The 23,865-nt window shown below is 57.1% G+C and overlaps 1 protein-coding gene across 1 annotated transcript; it reads left to right on the top strand.

Annotated features, from left to right (window-relative positions):
* The first annotated feature begins 219 nt into the window (after positions 1-219).
* LOC138745203 (mucin-2-like) lies at positions 220-22,003 on the top strand. Its single transcript, XM_069902263.1, has 18 exons — positions 220-303; positions 2,539-2,665; positions 3,189-3,337; positions 4,055-4,180; positions 4,682-4,848; positions 5,114-5,224; positions 5,920-6,263; positions 7,324-7,473; positions 7,517-7,625; positions 8,845-8,967; positions 9,206-9,316; positions 11,325-11,505; positions 12,246-12,370; positions 12,749-12,859; positions 14,868-15,048; positions 15,789-15,890; positions 17,469-17,690; positions 21,905-22,003. The coding sequence occupies exons 1-18, from the start codon at positions 220-222 to the stop codon at positions 22,001-22,003; spliced, it is 2,622 nt and encodes an 873-aa protein (XP_069758364.1).
* The last annotated feature ends 1,862 nt before the right edge of the window (positions 22,004-23,865 follow it).

Genomic DNA, 23,865 nt, shown 5'->3' with positions numbered 1-23,865 from the left:
GTTACGGTGGCTCTGGGAAGTGGGGTTACAGCGGATGTGGGTAGTGGGTTTACGCTGGCTCTGGGTAGTGGGGTTACGGCGGCACTGGCTAGTGGGTGTACGGCGGCTCTGGGTCGTGGGTTTACAGCGGCTCTGGTTCGAGGGGTTATGGCGGCTCTGGGTCGAGGTGTTACGGCAGCATGGGGTCGTGGGGTTATGGTGGCTCTGGGTACTGGGGTTATGGCGGCTCTGGCTCGTGGGGTTATGGCGGATCTGGTCCGTGTGTTTACAGCAGCTCTGTTTCATGGGGTTACGGTGGCTCTGGTTAGTGGGGTTACGGCGGCTCTGGGTAGTGGGGTTACGGCGGCTCTGGGTAGTGTGGTTACGGCGGCTCTGGGTAGTGGGGTTACGGCGGCTCTGGGTAGTGGGGTTACGGCGGCGCTGGGTAGGTGGTTTACGGCGGCTCTGGTTAGTGGGGTTACGATGGTTCTGGGTAGTGGGGTTACGGCGACTCTGAGTAGTGGGGTTACGGCAGCTCTGGGTAGTGGGGTTACGGCGGCTCTGGGTAGTGGGGTTACGGTGGCTCTGGGTAGTGGGGTTACGGCGGCTCTGGGTAGTGGGGTTACGGCGGCGCTGGGTAGTGGGGTTACGGCGGCTCTGGGTAGTGGGGTTACGGCGGCGCTGGGTAGTGGGGTTACGGCGGCTCTGGGTAGTGGGGTTACGGCGGCTCTGGGTTGTGGGGTTACGGTGGCTCTGGTTAGTGGGGTTACGGCGGCTCTGGGTAGTGGGGTTACGGCGGCTCTGGGTAGTGTGGTTACGGCGGCTCTGGGTAGTGGGGTTACGGCGGCTCTGGGTAGTGGGGTTACGGCGGCGCTGGGTAGGTTGTTTACGGCGGCTCTGGTTAGTGGGGTTACGATGGTTCTGGGTAGTGGGGTTATGGCGGCTCTAGGTAGTGGGGTTACGTTGGCTCTGGGTAGTGGGGTTACGGTGGCTCTGGGTAGTGAGGTTTAGGCATCTCTGGGTAGTGGAGTTACGACGGCTCTGGCTAGTGGAGTTACGGCGGCTCTGGATAGTAGGGTTACGGCGTCTCTGGGTAGAGAGTTTACGGCAGCTCTGGCTAGTGGGTTTACGGCGGCTCAGGCTTGTGGGTTTACGGAGTTACAGCGGCCCTGGGTAGTGGTTTTACGGTGGCTCAGGATGTGGGGTTACGGCAGCTCTGGATAGTGCCGTTACGGCGACTCTGGGTCGTGGGTTACTGCGGCTTTGGGTCGTGGGGTTACGGCGGCTCTGGATTGTGTTGTTAAAGTGCCTGTGGGTAGTGGGGTTACGGCGGGTCTGATTAATGCGGTTATGGCGGCTCTGGGTAGTGAGGTTACGGCAGCTCTGGGTAGTGGGGTTACGGCGACTCTGGGAGGTGGGGTTTCAGCAGCTCTGGCTCGTGGTGGTACGGCGGCTCTGGTTCGTGGGGTTACGGCGGCTCTGGGTAGTGGGGTTACGGTGGCTCTGGGTCGTGGGATTAAGGTAGCTGTGGGAAGTAGGGGTTACGGAGGCTGTGGGAAGTAGGGGTTATGGTGGCTATGGTTAGTGGTGGTTACCGTGGCTCTGGGTCGTGGGGTTACAGTAGCTCTGTGTAGTGGGATTACTGTGATTCTGGGTAATCGGGATACAGTGGTTCTGGGTAGTGGGGTTACGGTGGCTCTGGGTAGTGGGGGTTACGGAGGTTTTGGGTAGTGGGGTTACGGTGGCTCTGGGTAGTAGTTTTACCGTGGCTCTGGGTAGTGGGGTTACGGTGATTCTGGGTAATGGGGATCAAGTGGCTCTGGGAAGTAGGGGTTACGGTGGCTCTGGGTAGTGGAGTTACGGTGGCTCTGGGTAGTAGAGTCACGGTGGCTCTGGGTAGTGGGGTTAAGGCGGCTCTGGGTATTGGGGTTACGGCAGCTCTGTGTATTGGGGTTATGGCGGTTCTGGGTAGTGTGGTTACAGTGGCTCTGGATAGTGGGGTTAAGGCGGCTCTGGGTATTGGGGTTATGGCGTCACTGGGTAGTGTGGTTACGGCGGCTCTGGGTAGTGGGGTTACGGTGACTCTGGGTAGTTGTGTTATGGCGGCTCTTGGTAGTGTGGTTGCGGCGGCTCTGTGTAGTGTGGTTACGGTGGCTCTGGGTAGTGGAATTACGGTGGCTCTGGGAAGTAGGGGTTACGGTGGCTCTGGGTAGAGAGGTTACGGCAGTTCTGGCAAGTGGATTTACGGTGGCTCTGGCTAGTGACGTTATGGAGTTACAGCGGCTCTGGGTAGTGGTTTTACGGTGGCTCTGGGTTGTGGGGTTATGTTGGCTCTGGGTAGTGAGGTTACGGTGGCTCAGTGTCGTGGGGTTACGGCGGCTCTGGGTATGGCGTTACGGCAGCTCTGGGTAGTGGGGTTATGGTGATTCTGGGTAGTGGGGTTACGCTTGCATGGGTAGTAGGGTTTCGGTGGCCCACGACCCAGAGCCGCCGTAACCCCATTTCCCAGAGCGACCGTAACCCCCACTACCCAGAGCCACCGTAAGCCTCACTACCCAGAGCGACCATAACCCCACGACCCCACGCTGCCGTAACACATCGACCCAGAGCCGCCATAACCCCTCGAAGCAGATCCGCCGTAACACCTCGACCCAGAGCCGCCGTAACTCCACTACCCAGAGCCACCGTAACTCCATTACACAGAGACGCCGTAACCCCACTACCCAGAGCCGCCATAACTCCACTACCCAGAGCCGTCGTAACCCCACTACCCAGAGATGCCTTAACCTCACTACCCAGAGCGAACGTAACCCCACTACCTAGAGCCGCCATAATCCCAATACCCAGAGCCACCTTAACCCCACTACCCAGAGCCGCCGTAACCCCACTACCCAGAGCCGCCATAACCCCACTACCCAGAGCCGCCATAACCCCACTACCCAGACCTGCCTTAACCCCAATACCCAGAGCCGACGTACCCCACTACACAGAGCCGCCTTAACCCCACTACCCAGAGCCACCGTGACTCTACTACCCAGAGCCACCGTAACTCCATTACACAGAGACGCCGTAACCCCACTACCCAGAGCCACCGAACCCCCACTACCCAGAGCCACCGTAACCCCTACTTCCCAGAGCCACAGTAATCCCACTACCCAGAGCCACGGTAACACCACTACCCAGAGCCACCGTAACACCACTACCCAAAGCCTCCGTAGACCCCACTACGCAGAGCCACCGTAACCCCACTACCCAGAGCCACTGTATCCCGATTACCCAGAATCACAGTAATCCCACTACACAGAGCCACTGTAACCCCACGACCCAGAGCCGCCGTAACCCCACGACCCAGAGCCACGTTAACCGCCACTACCCACAGACACCATAACCCCTACATCCCAGAGCCAACGTAACCCCTACTTCCCAGAGCCACCGTAATTCCACTACCCAGAGCCACCGTTACCCCACTACCCAGAGCCGCCGTAACCACACTACCAAGAGCCGCCATAACCCAACTACCCAGAGTCACCGTAACCCCACTACCCAGAGCCGCCGTAACCACACTACCCAGTGCCGCCGTAAACCCCACTACCAAGAGCCGCGTAACCGCACGATCCAGACCTGACATAACCCCAGCACCCTGAGCCGTCGTAAACCCACGAACCAGAGCCGCCATAACACCACTACCCAGTGCCGCCGAAACCCCACCTCCCAGATTCGCCATAACCCCACTGCCCAGAGCTGCCGTAACACCACTACCCAGAGCCGCCGTAACCCCACGACCCTGAGCCACCGTAACCTCACTACCCAGAGCCAACATAACCCCACTACACAGAGCCACCGTAAAACCACTACCCAGAGCCGCTGTAATCCCACTACCTAGAGCCGCTGTAACTCCACTACCCAGAGCCACCGTAACTCCATTACACAGAGACGCCGTAACCCCACTACCCAGAGCCGCCGTAACTCCACTACCCAGAGCCGTCGTAACCCCACTACCCAGAGATGCCTTAACCTCACTACCCAGAGCTGCCGTAACCCCACTACCCAGAGCCGCCATAACCCCACTACCCAGAGCCGCCATAACCCCACTACCCAGACCTGCCTTAACCCCAATACCCAGAGCCGACATACCTCACTACACAGTGCCGCCTTAACCCGACTACCCAGAGCCACCGTGACTCTACTACCCAGAGCCACCGTAACTCCATTACACAGAGACGCCGTAACCCCACTACCCAGAGCCACCGAACCCCCACTACGCAGAGCCACTGTATCCCGATTACCCAGAATCACAGTAATCCCACTACACAGAGCCACTGTAACCCCACGACCCAGAGCCGCCGTAACCCCACAACCCAGAGCCACGTTAACCGCCACTACTCACAGACACCGTAACCCCTACATCCCAGAGCCACCGTAATTCCACTAACCAGAGCCACCGTTACCCCACTACCCAGAGCCGCCGTAACCACACTACCAAGTGCAGCCATAACCCAACTACCCAGAGTCACCGTAACCCCACTACCCTGAGCCGTCGTAACCCCACTACCCAGAGCCACTGTATCCCGATTACCCAGAATCACAGTAATCCCACTACACAGAGCCACTGTAACCCCACGACCCAGAGCCGCCGTAACCCCACGACCCAGAGCCACGTTAACCGCCACTACCCACAGACACCGTAACCCCTACATCCCAGAGCCACCGTAATTCCACTACCCAGAGCCACCGTTACCCCACTACCCAGAGCCGCCATAACCACACTACCAAGTGCAGCCATAACCCATCTACCCAGAGTCACCGTAACCACACTACCCTGAGCCGTCGTAAACCCACGAACCAGAGCCGCCATAACACCACTACCCAGTGCCGCCGAAACCCCACCTCCCAGATTCGCCATAACCCCACTGCCCAGAGCTGCCGTAACACCACTACCCAGAGCCGCTGTAACCGCATTAATCAGAGCCACCGTAACCCCACTACACACAGGCACTTTAACCACAAAATACAGAGCCGTCGTAACCCTACGCCCCAGAGCCGCTGTAACCCCACGACCCAGAGTCGCCGTAACCGTACTATCCAGAGCCGCCGTAACCCCACTACCCAGACACACCGTAACCCCACTACCCAGAGCCACCGTTAACCTCACCACCCAGAGTCGCCGTAACACCACCATCCAGAGCCGCCATAACCGCCGTATCATGACCACCCAGTCGCCGTATCCCCACTACCCAGAATCACCGTAACCCCACTACCCAGAACCACCGTAACATCACTACCCAGAGCCACTGTAACCCCCACTTCCCAGAGCCACCGTAACCCCACCACCCAGAGGCGCCGAAAAAACACACGATCCAGAGCTGCCGTAACACCACCGCCCAGAGCCGCCGTAACTCCACAACCAGCAGCCGCCGTAACCCCAAGACCGAGAGACTCCGTAACCCCACTAACCAGAGCCACGATAACCCCACTACCCAGAATCACCGTAACCACCTAACCAGAGCCACCGTAACCACCTAAAGAGAGCACCCGTAACCCCACTACCCAGAGCCACCGTAACCCCCACTACCCAGAGACACCGTAAACCCACTACCCAGAGCCACCGTAACCTAACTACCCAGGGTCAGCGTAACCCGACTACCCAGATCAACCGTAACCCCACTACCCAAAGCCACCATAACCCCACTACGCAGAGCCACTGTAACCCCACGACCCAGAGCCACCATAATCCCCACGAACCAGAGCCACCGTAAATGCACTTGCCAGAGCGGATGTAACCCCACCACCCAGAGCCACCGTAACTCCCACTACCCAGAGTCTCTGTAATCCCACTACCCAGAGCCACCATAACCCCTCTACCCATTGCCACCATATCTCTCACTACCCAGATCTGCAGTAACCCCACTACCCATGAGCCACCGTAACCACACTACCCAGAGCAACCGTAACACGACTAACCAGAGCCACCGTGAACCCCACCACCCAGAGTCACCGTAACACCACTACCCAGAGCCGACATAACCCCACTACCCAGAGCCGCCATAACCCCAATACCCAGAGCTGCCGTAATCCCAATACTCAGAGCCGCCATAACCCCACTACCCAGAGCCGTCTTAACACCACTACCCAGAGCCACTGTAACCCCACCACCCAGTGCTGCCGTAACCACATGATCCAGACCTGCCATAACCCCAGCACCCTGAGCCGCCGTAACCCTACGAACCAGAGCCGCATTACCACCACGAGCCAGAGCTGCCGAAACCCCACCTCCCAGAGTCGCCGTAACCCCACTACCCAGAGCTGCCACAACCCCACTACCCAGAGCCGCCATAACCGCATTAATCCAGAGCCGCCGTAAACCCACGACCTAAAGCCGCCGTAAACCCACGACCCAGAGTCGCCGTAACTGCACTATCCAGAGCTGCCGTAGCCCCACTACCCAGAGACACCGTACCCCAACTACCCAGAGCCACCGTAACTCCACTACCCAGAGCCGTCGTAAACCCACTACCCAGAGATGCCTTAAACTCACTACCCAGAGCCAACATACCCCACATCCAGAGCCACCGTAAAACAACAACCCAGGGCAGCTGTAACTCTGTAAACCCACAAGCCAGAGCCGCCGTAAATCCACTAGCCAGAGCTGCAGTAACCCCACTACCCAGAGACGACGTAACCCCACTACCCAGAGCCGCCGTAACTCCACTACCCAGAGCCGTCGTAACCCCACTACCCAGAGCCACCGTAACCCCACTACCAAGAGCCAACTTAACCCCACTACCTAGAGCCGCCATAACCCCACTACCCAGAGCCGCCTTAACCCCACTACCCAGACCCGCAGTAACCCCACAAACCAGAGCCGCCATAACCCCACTACACAGAGCCGCCATAACCCCAATACCCTGAGCTGGCGTAACCCCAATACCCAGAGCCGACATACCCCACTACCCAGAGCCGACTTAACCCCACTACCCAGAGCCACTGTGACTCTACTACCCAGAGCCACCGTAACTCCACTACACAGAGACGCCGTAAACCCACTACCCAGAGCCACCAAACCCCCACTACCCAGAGCCACCGTAACCCCTACTTCCCAGAGCCACCATAACCCCACTACCCAGAACCACTTGATCCCCAGTACCCAGAATCAACGTAACCCCACTACCCAGAGCCATGGTAACACCACTACCCAGAGCCACCGTAACCCCACTACCCAGAGCCACTGTATCCCGATTACCCAGAATCACAGTAATCCCACTACACAGAGCCGCCGTAACCCCACGACCCAGAGCCACGATAACCACCACGACCCACAGCCACCGTAACCCCCACTTCCCAGAGCCACCGTAAACCCTACTTCCCAGAGCCACTGTAATTCCACCAGCCAGAGCGACCGTAACCCCACAACCCAGAGCCGCCATAACCCCACGAACCAGAGCCGCCGTAACCCCACGACCCAGAGACGCCGTAACGGCACTATCCTGAGCCGCCGTAACCCCACTACCCAGACACACCGTAACCCCACTATACAGAGCCACCGTAACAACACTACCCAGAGCCACCGTTAACCTCACCAACCAGAGTCGCCGTAACACCACCATCCAGAGCCGCCATAACCGCCGTATCCTGACCACCCAGTCGCCGTATCCCCACTATCCAGAATCACCTTACCCCACTACCCAGAGCCACCGTAACATCACTAGCCAGAGCCACGGTAACCCCCACTACCCAGAGCCGCCGTAACGCCACCAATCAGAGCCACTGTAAACCCACCACCCAGAGGCGCCGAAAAAACCCACCATCCAGAGCTGCCGTAACACCACCACCAAGAGCTGCCGTAACCCCACGACCGAGAGCCTCCGTAACCCCACTACCCAGAGCCACCGTAACCCCACTACCCAGAATCACCGTAACCACGTAACCAGAGCCACCGTAACCCCACTACCCAGAGCCACCGTAACCCCCACTACCCAGAGACACCGTAACCCCACTACCCAGAGCCAACGTAACCTAACTACCCAGGGTCAGCGTAACCTGACTACCCAGATCCACCGTAACCCCACTACCCAGACCCGCCTTAACCCCACTACCCAGAGACGCCGTAACCCCACTACACAGAGCCGCCATAACCCCACTACCCAGAGCCGCCGTAAACCCAATACCCAGAGCTGCCGTAACCCCACTACCCAGAGCCTCCGTACCCCACTACACAGAGCCGCCAAACCCCACTACCCAGAGCCAACTTAACCCCACTACCTAGTGCCGCCATAACCCCACTACCCAGAGCCGCCTTAACCCCACTACTCAGACCCGCCGTAACCCCACAAACCAGAGCCGCCATAACCCCACTACACAGAGCCGCCATAACCCCAATACCCTGAGCTGGCGTAACCCCAATACCCAGAGCCGACATACCCCACTACCCAGAGCCGACTTAACCCCACTACCCAGAGCCACTGTGACTCTACTACCCAGAGCCACCGTAACTCCACTACACAGAGACGCCGTAAACCCACTACCCAGAGCCACCAAACCCCCACTACTCAGAGCCACCGTAACCACTACTTCCCAGAGCCACCATAACCCCACTACCCAGAACCACTTGATCCCCAGTACCCAGAATCAACGTAACCCCACTACCCAGAGCCATGGTAACACCACTACCCAGAGCCACCGTAACCCCACTACCCAGAGCCACTGTATCCCGATTACCCAGAATCACAGTAATCCCACTACACAGAGCCACTGTAACCCCACGACCCAGATCCGCCGTAACCCCAAGACCCAGAGCCGCCGTAACCCCACGACCCAGAGCCACGATAACCACCACGACCCACAGCCACCGTAACCCCCACTTCCCAGAGCCACCGTAAACCCTACTTCCCAGAGCCACTGTAATTCCACCAGCCAGAGCGACCGTAACCCCACTACCCAGAGCCGCCATAACCCCACGAACCAGAGCCGCCATAACCCCACTACCCACAGGCACTTTAACCACAAAATCCAGAGCCGCCGTAACCCCACAACCCAGAGCCGCCATAACCCCACGAACCAGAGCCGCCATAACACCACTACCCAGAGCCGCCATAACCGCATTAATCAGAGCCACCGTAAACCCACTACACACAGGCACTTTAACCACAAAATCCAGAGCCGCCGTAACCCCACGACCCAGAGACGCCGTAACGGCACTATCCTGAGCCGCCGTAACCCCACTACCCAGACACACCGTAACCCCACTATACAGAGCCACCGTTAACCTCACCAACCAGAGTCGCCGTAACACCACCATCCAGAGCCGCCATAACCGCCGTATCCTGACCACCCAGTCGCCGTATCCCCACTATCCAGAATCACCTTACCCCACTACCCAGAGCCACCGTAACATCACTACCCAGAGCCACGGTAACCCCCACTACCCAGAGCCGCCGTAACGCCACCAATCAGAGCCACTGTAACCCCACCACCCAGAGGCGCCGAAAAAACCCACCATCCAGAGCTGCCGTAACACCACCACCCAGAGCCACCGTAACTCCACAACCAAGAGCTGCCGTAACCCCACGACCGAGAGCCTCCGTAACCCCACTACCCAGAGCCACCGTAACCCCACTACCCAGAATCACCGTAACCACCTAACCAGAGCCACCGTAACCCCACTACCCAGAGCCACCGTAACCCCCACTACCCAGAGACACCGTAACCCCACTACCCAGAGCCAACGTAACCTAACTACCCAGGGTCAGCGTAACCTGACTACCCAGATCCACCGTAACCCCACTACCCAGACCCGCCTTAACCCCACTACCCAGAGACGCCGTAACCCCACTACACAGAGCCGCCATAACCCCACTACCCAGAGCCGCCGTAAACCCAATACCCAGAGCTGCCGTAAACCCACTACCCAGAGCCTCCGTACCCCACTACACAGAGCCGCCAAACCCCACTACCCAGAGCCACCATAACTCTACAACCCAGAGCCACCGTAACTCCACTACACAAGGCCGCCGTAACCCAACTACGCAGGGTCAGCGTAACCTGACTACCCACATCCACCGTAACCCCACTACCCAGAGCCACCATAACCCCACTACCCAGAGCCACTGTAACTCCCACTACCCAGAGTCACCGTAACCGCACTACCCATTGCCACCGTAACTCTCACTACCCAGAGTCACCGTAAGCCCCACTATCCATAGCCAGCGTAACTCTCACTACCCAGAGTCACCGTAAGCCCCACTATCCATAGCCAGCGTAACCCCACTACCCTGAGCCACCGTAACCCTACTACCCAGAGCCACCATAATCCCACGACCAAGAGCCACCGTAACCCCACTACACAGAGCCACCGTAACTCCACTATCCAGAGCCATCGTAAACCCACTTGCCAGAGCCACCATAACCCCTCCTAGTAGGCCTTTCTAGTTGGGACGTGCCTTTGTTTTTGATAATTTGAATACAGCTTAAATGTACTTATAAATACCACTGCTACTATTATTCTACGTTCTAAAAAATTCCAAATTCTGAAAGTGACTGGTCCACAGGATGTCGGATAAACGATTGAGCACCTGGAGACAGAAAGAAGAAAGAGTTAGAGAAGAGAAATCAAACTATTGTATAAACACAATATCGTAACAGTCAAATGACAACAAGGTCGTAAAAACATCAACAATTATAACATATGGCGAATTGTAAAAAGTAACAAAATTATATAATACGACAAATTCTATCCTCTCCCCTTCTGAGCCACCGTAACACGACTACCCAGAGCCACCATAACCTCACGACCCAGAGCCACCATAACCACACGACCCAGAGCCACCATAACCCCACGACCCAGAGCTGCCGTAATCCCAATACCCAGAGCCGCCATAACCCCACTACCCAGAGCCGTCTTAACCCCACTACCCAGAGCCACCGTAACCCCACTCCCCAGTGCTGCCGTAACCATATGATCCAGACCTGCCATTACCCCAGCACCCTGAGCCGCCGTAACCCTACGAACCCGAGCCACTTTACCACCACGAGCCAGAGCTGCCGAAACCCCACCTCCCAGAGTCTCCGTAACCCCACTACCCAGAGCCGCCTTAACCCCACAACCCAGAGACACCGTAAACCCACTACCCAGAGCCGCCATAACCGCATTAATCCAGAGCCGCCGTAACCCCACGACCTAAAGCCGCCGTAACCCCACGACCCAGAGTCGCCGTAACTGCACTATCCAGAGCTGCCGTAACCCCACTAGCAAGAGACACCGTACCCCCACTACCCAGAGCCACCGTAACTCCACTACCCAGAGTCGTCGTAAACCCACTACCCAGAGATGCCTTAACCTCACTACCCAGAGCCAACATACCCCACATCCAGAGCCACCGTAAAACAACTACCCAGGGCGGCTGTAACTCCATAAACCCACAAGCCAGAGCCGCCGTAAATCCACTAGCCAGAGCTGCAGTAACCTCGCTACCCAGAGACGCCATAACCCCACTAGCCAGAGCCGACATAACCCCACTACCCAGAGCCGCCGTAACTCCACTACCCAGAGCCGTCGTAACCCCACTAACCAGAGCCGCCGTAACCCCACTACCCAGAGCCAACGTAACCCCACTACCTAGAGCCGCCTTAAACCCACTACCCAGACCCGCCGTAACCCCACAACCCAGAGCCGCCATAGCCCCACTACCCAGAGCCGCCATAACCCCAATACCCTGAGCTGGCATAACCCCAATACCCAGAGCCGACATACCCCACTACACAGTGCCGCCTTAACCCCACTACCCAGAGCCACTGTGACTCTACTACCCAGAGCCACCGTAACTCCACTACACAGAGACGCCGTAAACCCACTACCCAGAGCCACCGAACCCCCACTACCCAGAGCCACCGTAACCCCTACTTCCCAGAGCCACTGTATCCCGATTACCCAGAATCACAGTAATCCCACTACACAGATCCACTGTAACCCCACGACCCAGAGCCGCCGTAACCCCAAGACCCAGAGCCGCCATAACCCCACGACCCAGAGCCACAGTAACCACCACGACCCACAGCCACCGTAACCCCCACTTCCCAGAGCCACCGTAACCCCTACTTCCCAGAGCCACCGTAATTCCACCTGCCAGAGCCACAGTAACCCCACTACCCAGAGCTGCCATAACCCCACGAACCAGAGCCGCCATAACCGCACTACCCACAGGCACTTTAACCACAAAATACAGAGCCGCCGTAACCCCACATCCCAAAGCCGCCATAACCCCACGAACCAGAGCCGCCATAACACCACTACCCAGAGCCGCTATAACCGCATTAATGAGAGCCACCGTAACTCCCACAACCCAGTCACCGTAACCCCACTACCCACTGCCACCGTAACTCACTACCCAGAGTCACCGTAAGCCCCACTATCCATAGCCAGCGTAACCCCACTACCCAGAGCCACCATAATCCCACGACCCAGAGCCACCGTAACCCCACTACACAGAGCCACCGTAACTCACTACCCAGAGTCACCGTAAGCCCCACTATCCATAGCCAGCGTAACCCCACTACCCAGAGCCACCATAATCCCACGACCCAGAGCCGCCATAACCCCACGAACCAGAGCCGCCATAACACCACTACCCAGAGCCGCCATAACCGCATTAATCAGAGCCACCGTAAACCCACTACACACAGGCACTTTAACCACAAAATCCAGAGCCGCCGTAACCCCACGACCCAGAGACGCCGTAACGGCACTATCCTGAGCCGCCGTAACCCCACTACCCAGACACACCGTAACCCCACTATACAGAGCCACCGTTAACCTCACCAACCAGAGTCGCCGTAACACCACCATCCAGAGCCGCCATAACCGCCGTATCCTGACCACCCAGTCGCCGTATCCCCACTATCCAGAATCACCTTACCCCACTACCCAGAGCCACCGTAACATCACTACCCAGAGCCACGGTAACCCCCACTACCCAGAGCCGCCGTAACGCCACCAATCAGAGCCACTGTAACCCCACCACCCAGAGGCGCCGAAAAAACCCACCATCCAGAGCTGCCGTAACACCACCACCCAGAGCCACCGTAACTCCACAACCAAGAGCTGCCGTAACCCCACGACCGAGAGCCTCCGTAACCCCACTACCCAGAGCCACCGTAACCCCACTACCCAGAATCACCGTAACCACCTAACCAGAGCCACCGTAACCCCACTACCCAGAGCCACCGTAACCCCCACTACCCAGAGACACCGTAACCCCACTACCCAGAGCCAACGTAACCTAACTACCCAGGGTCAGCGTAACCTGACTACCCAGATCCACCGTAACCCCACTACCCAGACCCGCCTTAACCCCACTACCCAGAGACGCCGTAACCCCACTACACAGAGCCGCCATAACCCCACTACCCAGAGCCGCCGTAAACCCAATACCCAGAGCTGCCGTAAACCCACTACCCAGAGCCTCCGTACCCCACTACACAGAGCCGCCAAACCCCACTACCCAGAGCCACCATAACTCTACAACCCAGAGCCACCGTAACTCCACTACACAAGGCCGCCGTAACCCAACTACGCAGGGTCAGCGTAACCTGACTACCCACATCCACCGTAACCCCACTACCCAGAGCCACCATAACCCCACTACCCAGAGCCACTGTAACTCCCACTACCCAGAGTCACCGTAACCGCACTACCCATTGCCACCGTAACTCTCACTACCCAGAGTCACCGTAAGCCCCACTATCCATAGCCAGCGTAACTCTCACTACCCAGAGTCACCGTAAGCCCCACTATCCATAGCCAGCGTAACCCCACTACCCTGAGCCACCGTAACCCTACTACCCAGAGCCACCATAATCCCACGACCAAGAGCCACCGTAACCCCACTACACAGAGCCACCGTAACTCCACTATCCAGAGCCATCGTAAACCCACTTGCCAGAGCCACCATAACCCCTCCTAGTAGGCCTTTCTAGTTGGGACGTGCCTTTGTTTTTGATAATTTGAATACAGCTTAAATGTACTTATAAATACCACTGCTACTATTATTCTACGTTCTAAAAAATTCCAAATTCTGAAAGTGACTGGTCCACAGGATGTCGGATAAACGATTGAGCACCTGGAGACAGAAAGAAGAAAGAGTTAGAGAAGAGAAATCAAACTATTGTATAAACACAATATCGTAACAGTCAAATGACAACAAGGTCGTAAAAACATCAACAATTATAACATATGGCGAATTGTAAAAAGTAACAAAATTATATAATACGACAAATTCTATCCTCTCCCCTTCTGAGCCACCGTAACACGACTACCCAGAGCCACCATAACCTCACGACCCAGAGCCACCATAACCACACGACCCAGAGCCACCATAACCCCACGACCCAGAGCTGCCGTAATCCCAATACCCAGAGCCGCCATAACCCCACTACCCAGAGCCGTCTTAACCCCACTACCCAGAGCCACCGTAACCCCACTCCCCAGTGCTGCCGTAACCATATGATCCAGACCTGCCATTACCCCAGCACCCTGAGCCGCCGTAACCCTACGAACCCGAGCCACTTTACCACCACGAGCCAGAGCTGCCGAAACCCCACCTCCCAGAGTCTCCGTAACCCCACTACCCAGAGCCGCCTTAACCCCACAACCCAGAGACACCGTAAACCCACTACCCAGAGCCGCCATAACCGCATTAATCCAGAGCCGCCGTAACCCCACGACCTAAAGCCGCCGTAACCCCACGACCCAGAGTCGCCGTAACTGCACTATCCAGAGCTGCCGTAACCCCACTAGCAAGAGACACCGTACCCCCACTACCCAGAGCCACCGTAACTCCACTACCCAGAGTCGTCGTAAACCCACTACCCAGAGATGCCTTAACCTCACTACCCAGAGCCAACATACCCCACATCCAGAGCCACCGTAAAACAACTACCCAGGGCGGCTGTAACTCCATAAACCCACAAGCCAGAGCCGCCGTAAATCCACTAGCCAGAGCTGCAGTAACCTCGCTACCCAGAGACGCCATAACCCCACTAGCCAGAGCCGACATAACCCCACTACCCAGAGCCGCCGTAACTCCACTACCCAGAGCCGTCGTAACCCCACTAACCAGAGCCGCCGTAACCCCACTACCCAGAGCCAACGTAACCCCACTACCTAGAGCCGCCTTAAACCCACTACCCAGACCCGCCGTAACCCCACAACCCAGAGCCGCCATAGCCCCACTACCCAGAGCCGCCATAACCCCAATACCCTGAGCTGGCATAACCCCAATACCCAGAGCCGACATACCCCACTACACAGTGCCGCCTTAACCCCACTACCCAGAGCCACTGTGACTCTACTACCCAGAGCCACCGTAACTCCACTACACAGAGACGCCGTAAACCCACTACCCAGAGCCACCGAACCCCCACTACCCAGAGCCACCGTAACCCCTACTTCCCAGAGCCACTGTATCCCGATTACCCAGAATCACAGTAATCCCACTACACAGATCCACTGTAACCCCACGACCCAGAGCCGCCGTAACCCCAAGACCCAGAGCCGCCATAACCCCACGACCCAGAGCCACAGTAACCACCACGACCCACAGCCACCGTAACCCCCACTTCCCAGAGCCACCGTAACCCCTACTTCCCAGAGCCACCGTAATTCCACCTGCCAGAGCCACAGTAACCCCACTACCCAGAGCTGCCATAACCCCACGAACCAGAGCCGCCATAACCGCACTACCCACAGGCACTTTAACCACAAAATACAGAGCCGCCGTAACCCCACATCCCAAAGCCGCCATAACCCCACGAACCAGAGCCGCCATAACACCACTACCCAGAGCCGCTATAACCGCATTAATGAGAGCCACCGTAACTCCCACAACCCAGTCACCGTAACCCCACTACCCACTGCCACCGTAACTCACTACCCAGAGTCACCGTAAGCCCCACTATCCATAGCCAGCGTAACCCCACTACCCAGAGCCACCATAATCCCACGACCCAGAGCCACCGTAACCCCACTACACAGAGCCACCGTAACCCCTACTACCCAGAGCCACCGTAAACCCACTACCCAGAGCCACCGTAACCCCACTACGCAGGGTCAGCGTAACCCGACTACCCAGATCCACCGTAACCCCACTACCCAGAGCCACCATAATCCCACTACCCAGAGCCACTGTAACCCCACGACCCAGAGCGACCATAATCCCACGAACCAGAACCACCGTAACCCCCACGACCCAGAACCACCGTAAAACCACCACCCAGAGCCGATGTAACTCCCAATACCCAGAGTCACCATAACCCCACTACCCATTGCCACCGTAACTCTCACTACCCAGAGTCACCGTAAGCCCCACTATCCATAGCCACCGTAACTCCATTATCCAGATCCATCGTAACCCCACTACCCAGAGCCACCGTAACCCTACTACACAGAGCCACCATAATCCCACGACCCAGAGCCACCATAACTCCACTATCCAGAGCCACCGTAACCCCAGCCTGTGTAGAGGCCTTTCTAGTTGGGACGTGCCTTTGTTTTTGATAATTTGAACACAGCTTAAATGTACTTATAAATACCACTGCTACTATTATTGTACGTTCTAAAAAATTCCAAATTCTGAAAGTGACTGGTCCACAGGATGTCGGATAAACGATTGAGCACCTGGAGACAGAAAGAATAAAGAGTTAGAGAAGAGAAATCAAACTATTATATAAACACAATATCGTAACAGTCAAATTACAACAAGGTCGTAAAAACATCAACAATTATAACATATGGCGAATTGTAAAAAGTAACAAAATTATATAATACGATAAATTCTATCCTCTCCCCTTCTGAGCCACCGTAACCCGACTACCCAGAGCCATCATAACCTCACGACCCAGAGCCACCATAACTCCACTACACAGAGCTGACGTAATCCCACCACCCAGAGGCGCCATAACCCCATCACACAGAGGCGCCGTAACCTCACCACCAAGAGCCGCGGTAAACCCACCATCCAGAGCCGCCGTAGCCCCAACACCAAGAGCTGCCCTAACCCCACGACGCAGAGCCTCCGTAACCGCACGACCCAGATCTGCCGTAACCGCACTATCCAGAACCGCCTAACCCCACTACTAAGAACTGCCGTAACCCCACTACCCAGAGCCACCGTAAACACACTACGCTGAGCCAGCGTAAACCCACTACCCACATCCGCTGTAACCCCACAACCCAGAGCCGCCGTAACCCCACTACCCAGAGCCACCGCAACCCCACTACTCAGAGCCACCGTAACCCCACTACCCAGAACCGTCGTAACCCCACTACCCAGAGCCGCTGTAACCGCACTAACCAGAGCCGCCGTAACACCAGTACCCAAAGCCGCTGTTACCCCACTACCCAGAGCCACCGTAACCCCACTAACCAGAGCCGCAGTAACACCAGTACCCAGAGCAGCTGTAACCCCACTACCCAGAGCCACCGTAACCCCACTAACCAGAGCCATCGTAACCCCACTAACCAGAGCCACCGTAACCCCATGAAACAGAGCCGCCGTAAACACACGGCCCAGATCCGCCGTAACCCTTCGAGCCAGAGCCGCCGTAACCCCACTACCCAGAGCCACAATAAACCCACGACAGCACGCTGCCGTAACACCTCGACCCAGAGCCGCCATAACCCTCGAACCAGAGCCGCCGTAAACCCACGACCCAGAGCGGCCGTACACCCACTAGCCAGTGCCGCCGTAACCCCACTACCCAGAGCCAGCGTAAACCCACTACCCACATCCGCTGTAACCCCACTACCCAGAGCCAGCATGACACCACAACCCAGAGCCGCCGTTACCCCACTAGCCAGTGCCGCCGTAACCCCACCTCCCAGAGCCGCAGTAACCCCACTATCTAGAGCCGCTGTAACCCCATGACCCAGAGCCACCATAACCCCACGACCCAGAGCCAACATAACTCCACTACACAGAGCTGCCGTAACCCCACCACCCAGAGGCGCCATAACCCCATCACACAGAGGCGCCGTAACCTCACCACCAAGAGCCGCGGTAAACCCACCATCCAGAGCCGCCGTAGCCCCAACACCAAGAGCTGCCGTAACCCCACGACGCAGAGCCTCCGTAACCGCACGACCCAGATCTGCCGTAACCACACTATCCAGAACCGCCTAACCCCACTACTAAGAACCGCCGTAACCCCACTACCCAAACCTCCGTAACCCCACTACCCAGAGCCGCCGTAACCCAACCACCCAGAGCTACCGTAACCCCACTACCTAGAGCCACCGTAACCCCCACTACCCAGAGCCACCGTAACCACACTACCCAGAGGCACCGTAACACCACTACCTAAAGCCACCGTAACCCCCACTACCCAGAACCAGTGTAACCCCACTACCCAGAATCACCGTAACCCCATGACCCTGAGCCACCGTAACCTCACTACCCAGAGGCAACATAACCTCACTAACCAGAGCCACCGTAAAACCACTACCCAGAGCTGCTATAACTCCGTAAACCCAGTAGCCAGAGCCGCCGTAAACCCACTAGCCAGAGCTGCCGTAACCACTCTACCCAGAGCCGCCGTAACCCCACGACCCAGAGCCACCGTAACCCCCAAACCCAGAGTCACCGTAACCCCACTACCCAGAGCCACTGTAACTCCACTACCCAGAGCCACCGTAACCCCTCAACCCAGAGTCACCGTAACTCCCACTACCCAGAGCCACCATAAACCCACGACCCAGAGGCGCCATACGGTGGGACTCGGTAGTGGGGTTACGGTGGCTCTAGTTCGTGGGGGTTACGGTGCTTCTGGGTCGTGGGATTATAGTGGCTCTGTGTCGTGGAGTTACAGTGGCTCTGGATAGTGGGGTTACGGTGACTCTGGGTTTGGGGGTTACGGTGGCTCTGGGTCGTGGGGTTACGGCGGCTCTGGATAGAGTGGTTACGGCAGCTCTGGCTAGTGGGTTTACGGCGGCTCTGGCTACTGGGTTTACGGAGTTATAGCAGCTCTGGGTAGTGGTTTTACGGAGACTCTGGTTAGTGGGGTTATGTTGTCTCTGGGTAGTGAGGTTACGGTGGCTCAGGGTCGTGGGGTTACGGTGATTCTGGGTAGTGGGGTTACACTGGTTCTGGGTAGTGGGGGTTACGGTGGCTTTAGGTAGTGGTGTTACGGTGCCTCTGGGTAGTGTGGTTACGGTGGCTCTGGGTAGTGGGGGTTACGGTGCCTCAAGGTAGTGGGGTTACGGTAGCTCTGGGTGGTTGGGTTACGGCGGCTCTGGGTAGTGGGGTTACGGAGGTTTGGGTAGTGGGGTTACGGCGGTTCTTAGTAGTGGGGTTAGGCGGTTCTGGATAGTGCGGTTACGGCAGATCTGGGTCGTGCGGTTACGGAGGCTCTGCGTCGTGGGGTTAGGGCAGCTCTTGGTGTTGGGGCTACGGCGGCTCTGGATGGTGGGTTTACCGCGGCTCTTGGTGGTGAGGTTACGGCACCTCTGTGTGATGGGGTTATGGCGCCTCTGGGTGGTGGGATTACGTCAGCTCTGTGTAGTGGAGTTATGGTGGCTCTGGGTCGTGAGGTTATGATGGCTCTGGGTAGTCGGGTTACGGTGGCTCAGAAGGGGAGAGGATAGAATTTATCGTATTATATAATTTTGTTACTTTTTACAATTCGCCATATGTTATAATTGTTGATGTTTTTACGACCTTGTTGTCATTTGACTGTTACGATATTGTGTTTATATAATAGTTTGATTTCTCTTCTCTAACTCTTTATTCTTTCTGTCTCCAGGTGCTCAATCGTTTATCCGACATCACTTTCAGAATTTGGAATTTTTTAGAACGTAGAATAATAGTAGCAGTGGTATTTATAAGTACATTTAAGCTGTGTTCAAATTATCAAAAACAAAGGCACGTCCCAACTAGAAAGGCCTCTACACAGGCTGGGGTTACGGTGGCTCTGGATAGTGGAGTTATGGTGGCTCTGGGTCGTGGGATTATGGTGGCTCTGTGTAGTAGGGTTACGGTGGCTCTGGGTAGTGGGGTTACGATGGATCTGGATAATGGAGTTACGGTGGCTATGGATAGTGGGGCTTACGGTGACTCTGGGTAGTGAGAGTTACGGTGGCAATGGGTAGTGGGGTTACGGTGACTCTGGGTATTGGGAGTTACATCGGCTCTGGGTGGTGGTTTTATGGTGGTTCTGGGTCGTGGGGGTTACGGTGGTTCTGGTTCGTGGGATTATGGTGGCTCTGGGTCGTGGGGTTACAGTGGCTCTGGGTAGTGGGATTATGGTGGCTCTGGGTAGTGGGGTTACGGTGGATCTGGGTAGTCGGGTTACGCTGACCCTGCGTAGTGGGGTTACGGTGGCTCTGGGTAGTGGGTTTACGGTGGCTCTGGGTAGTAGGGGTTACGGTGGCTCTGGGTCGTGGGATTATGGTGGCTCTGGGTAGTGGGGTTACGCTGGCTATGGATAGTGGGGCTTACGGTGACTCTGGGTAGTGAGTTACGGTGGCAGTGGGTAGTGGGGTTACAGTGACTGGGTTGTGGGAGTTACGGTGGCTCTCATTAATGCGGTTATGGCGGCTCTGGGTAGTGGTGTTATGGCGGCTCTGGTTCGTGGGGTTATGGCGGCTTTGGGATGTGGGGTTACGGCGGCTCTGGATTTTGTGGTTAAAGTGCCTGTGGGTAGTGGGGTTATGGCGGCTCTGGTTCGTGGGGTTATGGCAGCTCTGGGTAGTGGGGTTACTGTGGCTCTGGCAGGTGGAATTACGGTGGCTCTGGGAAGTAGGGGTTACGGTGGCTCTGGGAAGTGGGGGTTACGGTGGCTGTGGGTCGTGGTGGTTACTGTGGCTCTGGGTCGTGGGGTTATGGCGGCTCTGGGTCTTGGGGTTACGGCGGCTCTGGGTCGTGGGGTTACAGTGGATCTGTGTAGTGGGATTACTGTGATTCTGGGTAATCGGGATACAGTGGCTCTGGGAAGTAGGGGTTACGGTGGCTCTGTGTAGTGGGGGTTCGGTGGCTCTGGGTAGTGGGTTTACGGCGTCTCTGTGTAGTGGAGTTACGGTGGCTCTGGGTAGTAGAGTCACAGTGGCTCTGGGTAGTGGGGTTAAGGCGGCACTGTGTAGTGGGGTATGTCGGCTCTGGGTATTGGGGTTATGCCAGCTCAGGGTATTGGGGTTATGGCGGCTCTGGGTAGTGGGGCTATGGCGGCTCTGGGTTGTGGGGTTACGGCGGGTCTGGGTAGTGGGGTTACGGTGGCTCTGGGTAGTGGGGTTACGGAGGCTCTCGGTCGTGGGGTTACGGCAGCTCTTGGTTGTGGAGTTACGGTGGCTCTGGGTGGTGGTGTTACGGCAGCTCTAGATGGTGGGTTTTTTCGGCGCCTCTGGGTGGTGGGGTTACAGTGGCTCTGATTGGTGGCGTTACGGCGGCTCTGGGTAGTGGGGGTTACCGTGGCTCTGGGTAGTGATGTTACGGTGGCTCTGGGTAGTGGGGTAAGGTGATTCTGGATAGTGGGGATACGGCGACTGGGTGGTCAGGATACGGCGGTTATGGCGGCTCTGGATGGTGGTGTTACGGCGACTCTGGTTGGTGAGGTTAACGGTGGCTCTGGGTAGTGTTGTTACGGTGGCTCTGTATAGTGGGGTTACGGTTTGTCTGGGTAGTGGGGTTACGGCGGCTCAGGATAGTGCCGTTACGGCGTCTCTGGGTCGTGGGGTTACGGCGGCTCTGGGTCGTGGGGTTACGGCGGCTCTGGATTTTGTGGTTAAAGTGCCTGTGTGTAGTGGGTTTACGGTGGCTCTGATTAATGCGGTTATGGCGGCTCTGGGTAGTTGTGTTATGGCGGCTCTGGTTCGTGGGGTTATGGCGGCTCTGGGTTGTGGGGTTACGGCGGCTCTGGATTTTGTGGTTAAAGTGCCTGTGGGTAGTGGGGTTATGGCGGCTCTGGTTCGTGGGGTTATGGCGGCTCTGGGTCGTGGGGTTACGGTCGCTCTGGCTGGTGGAATTACAGTGGCTCTGGGAAGTAGGGTTTACGGTGGCTCTGGGAAGTGGGGGTTACGGTGGCTGTGGGTCGTGGTGGTTATCGTGGCTCTGGGTCGTGGGGTTACGGCGGCTCTGGGTCTTGGGGTTACGGCGGATCTGGGTCGTGGGGTTACAGTGGCTCTGTGTAGTGGGATTACTGTGATTCTGGGTAATCGGGATACAGTGGCTCTGGGTAGTGGGGTTACGGTGGCTCTGGGTAGTGGTGTTACCATGGCTCTGGGTAGTGGGGTTACGTTGATTCTGGGTACTGGGGATCAAGTGGTTCTGGGTAGTGGGGTTATGGTGGCTCTGGGAAGTAGGGGTTACGGTGGCTCTGGGTAGTGGGGGTTTGGTGGCTCTGGGTAGTGGGTTTACGGCGTCTCTGTGTAGTGGAGTTACGGTGGCTCTGGGTAGTAGAGTCACAGTGGCTCTGGGTAGTGGGGTTAAGTCGGCTCTGGGTAGTGGGGTATGTCGGCTCTGGGTATTGGGGTTACGCCAGCTCAGGGTATTGGGGTTATGGCGGCTCTGTGTAGTGGGGTTATGGCGGCTCTGGTTTGTGGGGTTACGGCGGGTCTGGGTAGTGGGGTTAAGGCGGCTCTGGGTAGTGGGGTTATGGCGGCTCTAGGTAGTGGGGTTACGTTGACTCTGGGTAGTGGGGTTACGGTGGCTCTGGGTAGTGGGGTTACGACGGCTCTGGGTAGTGGAGTTACGGCGGCTCTGGGTAGTGGGGTTACGTCGTCTCTGGGTAGTGGGGTTATGGCGTCTCTGGGTAGAGAGGTTACTGCAGCTCTGGCTAGTGGATTTACGGTGGCTCTGGCTTGTGGGTTTACAGAGTTACAGCTGCCCTGGGTTGTTGTTTTACGGTGGCTCTGGATGTGGGGTATGTTGGCTCTGGGTAGTGAGTTTAAGGCATCTCTGGGTAGTGGGTTTGCGACGGCTCTGGGTAGTGGAGTTACGGTGGCTCTGGGTAGTTGGGGTACGGTGTCTCTGGGTAGTGGGGTTACGGCAGCTCTGGATAGTGCAGTTACGGCGACTCTGGGTCGTGGGTTTACGGCGGCTTTGGGTCGTGGGGTTACGGCGGCTCTGGATTAATGCGGTTATGGCGGCTCTGGGTAGTGGGGTTGTGGCAGCTCTGGGTAGTGGGGTTACGGCGACTCTGGGAGGTGGGGTTTCGGCAGCTCTGGCTCGTGGTGGTAATGCGGCTCTGGTTCGTAGGGTTACGGCGGCTCAGGGTGCTGGGGTTATGGCAGGTCTGGATCATGTGGTTACGGCAGCACTGGGTGGTGGGGTTACAGTGGCTCTGGGTAGTGGTGTTAAGACGGCTCTGGGTAGTGGGGTTATGGCGGCTCTGAGTATTGGGATTACGGCAGCTCTGGGTATTGGGGTTATGGCGGCTCTGGGTAGTGGGGTTATGTCGGCTCTGGGTAGTGGTGTTACGGTGACTCTGGGTGGTGGGGTTCACGGTGGCTCTGGTTAGTCGTGTTACGGTTGCTCTGGGTAGTGTGGTTACGGTGGCTCATGGGTAGTGGGGTTACTGCAGATCTGGGTAGTGAGAGATATGGTGGCAATGGGTAGAGGGGTTATGGTGGCTCTGGGTAGTGGGGTTACAGAGACTCTGGGTAGTGGGAGTTACGGTGGCTCTGGGTGGTGGGGTTACATCCGCTCTGGCAAGTGCATTTACGGTGGCTCTGGTTCGTGGGGATTATGGTGGCTCTGGGTCGTGGGGTTACAGTGGCTCTGCGTAGTGGGGTTATGGTGGCTTTGGGTAGTGGGGTTACGGTTGATCTGGGTAGTCGGGTTACGCTGACCCTGGGTAGTTAGGTTACGGTGGCTCTGGGTAGTGGGTTTACGGTGTCTCTGGGTAGTG

Source organism: Narcine bancroftii, chromosome 11 (assembly GCF_036971445.1).
Source record: "Narcine bancroftii isolate sNarBan1 chromosome 11, sNarBan1.hap1, whole genome shotgun sequence".
NCBI classification, from domain to species: Eukaryota; Metazoa; Chordata; class Chondrichthyes; order Torpediniformes; family Narcinidae; genus Narcine; species Narcine bancroftii.
This window is presented reverse-complemented; position numbering and strand designations above follow the sequence as displayed.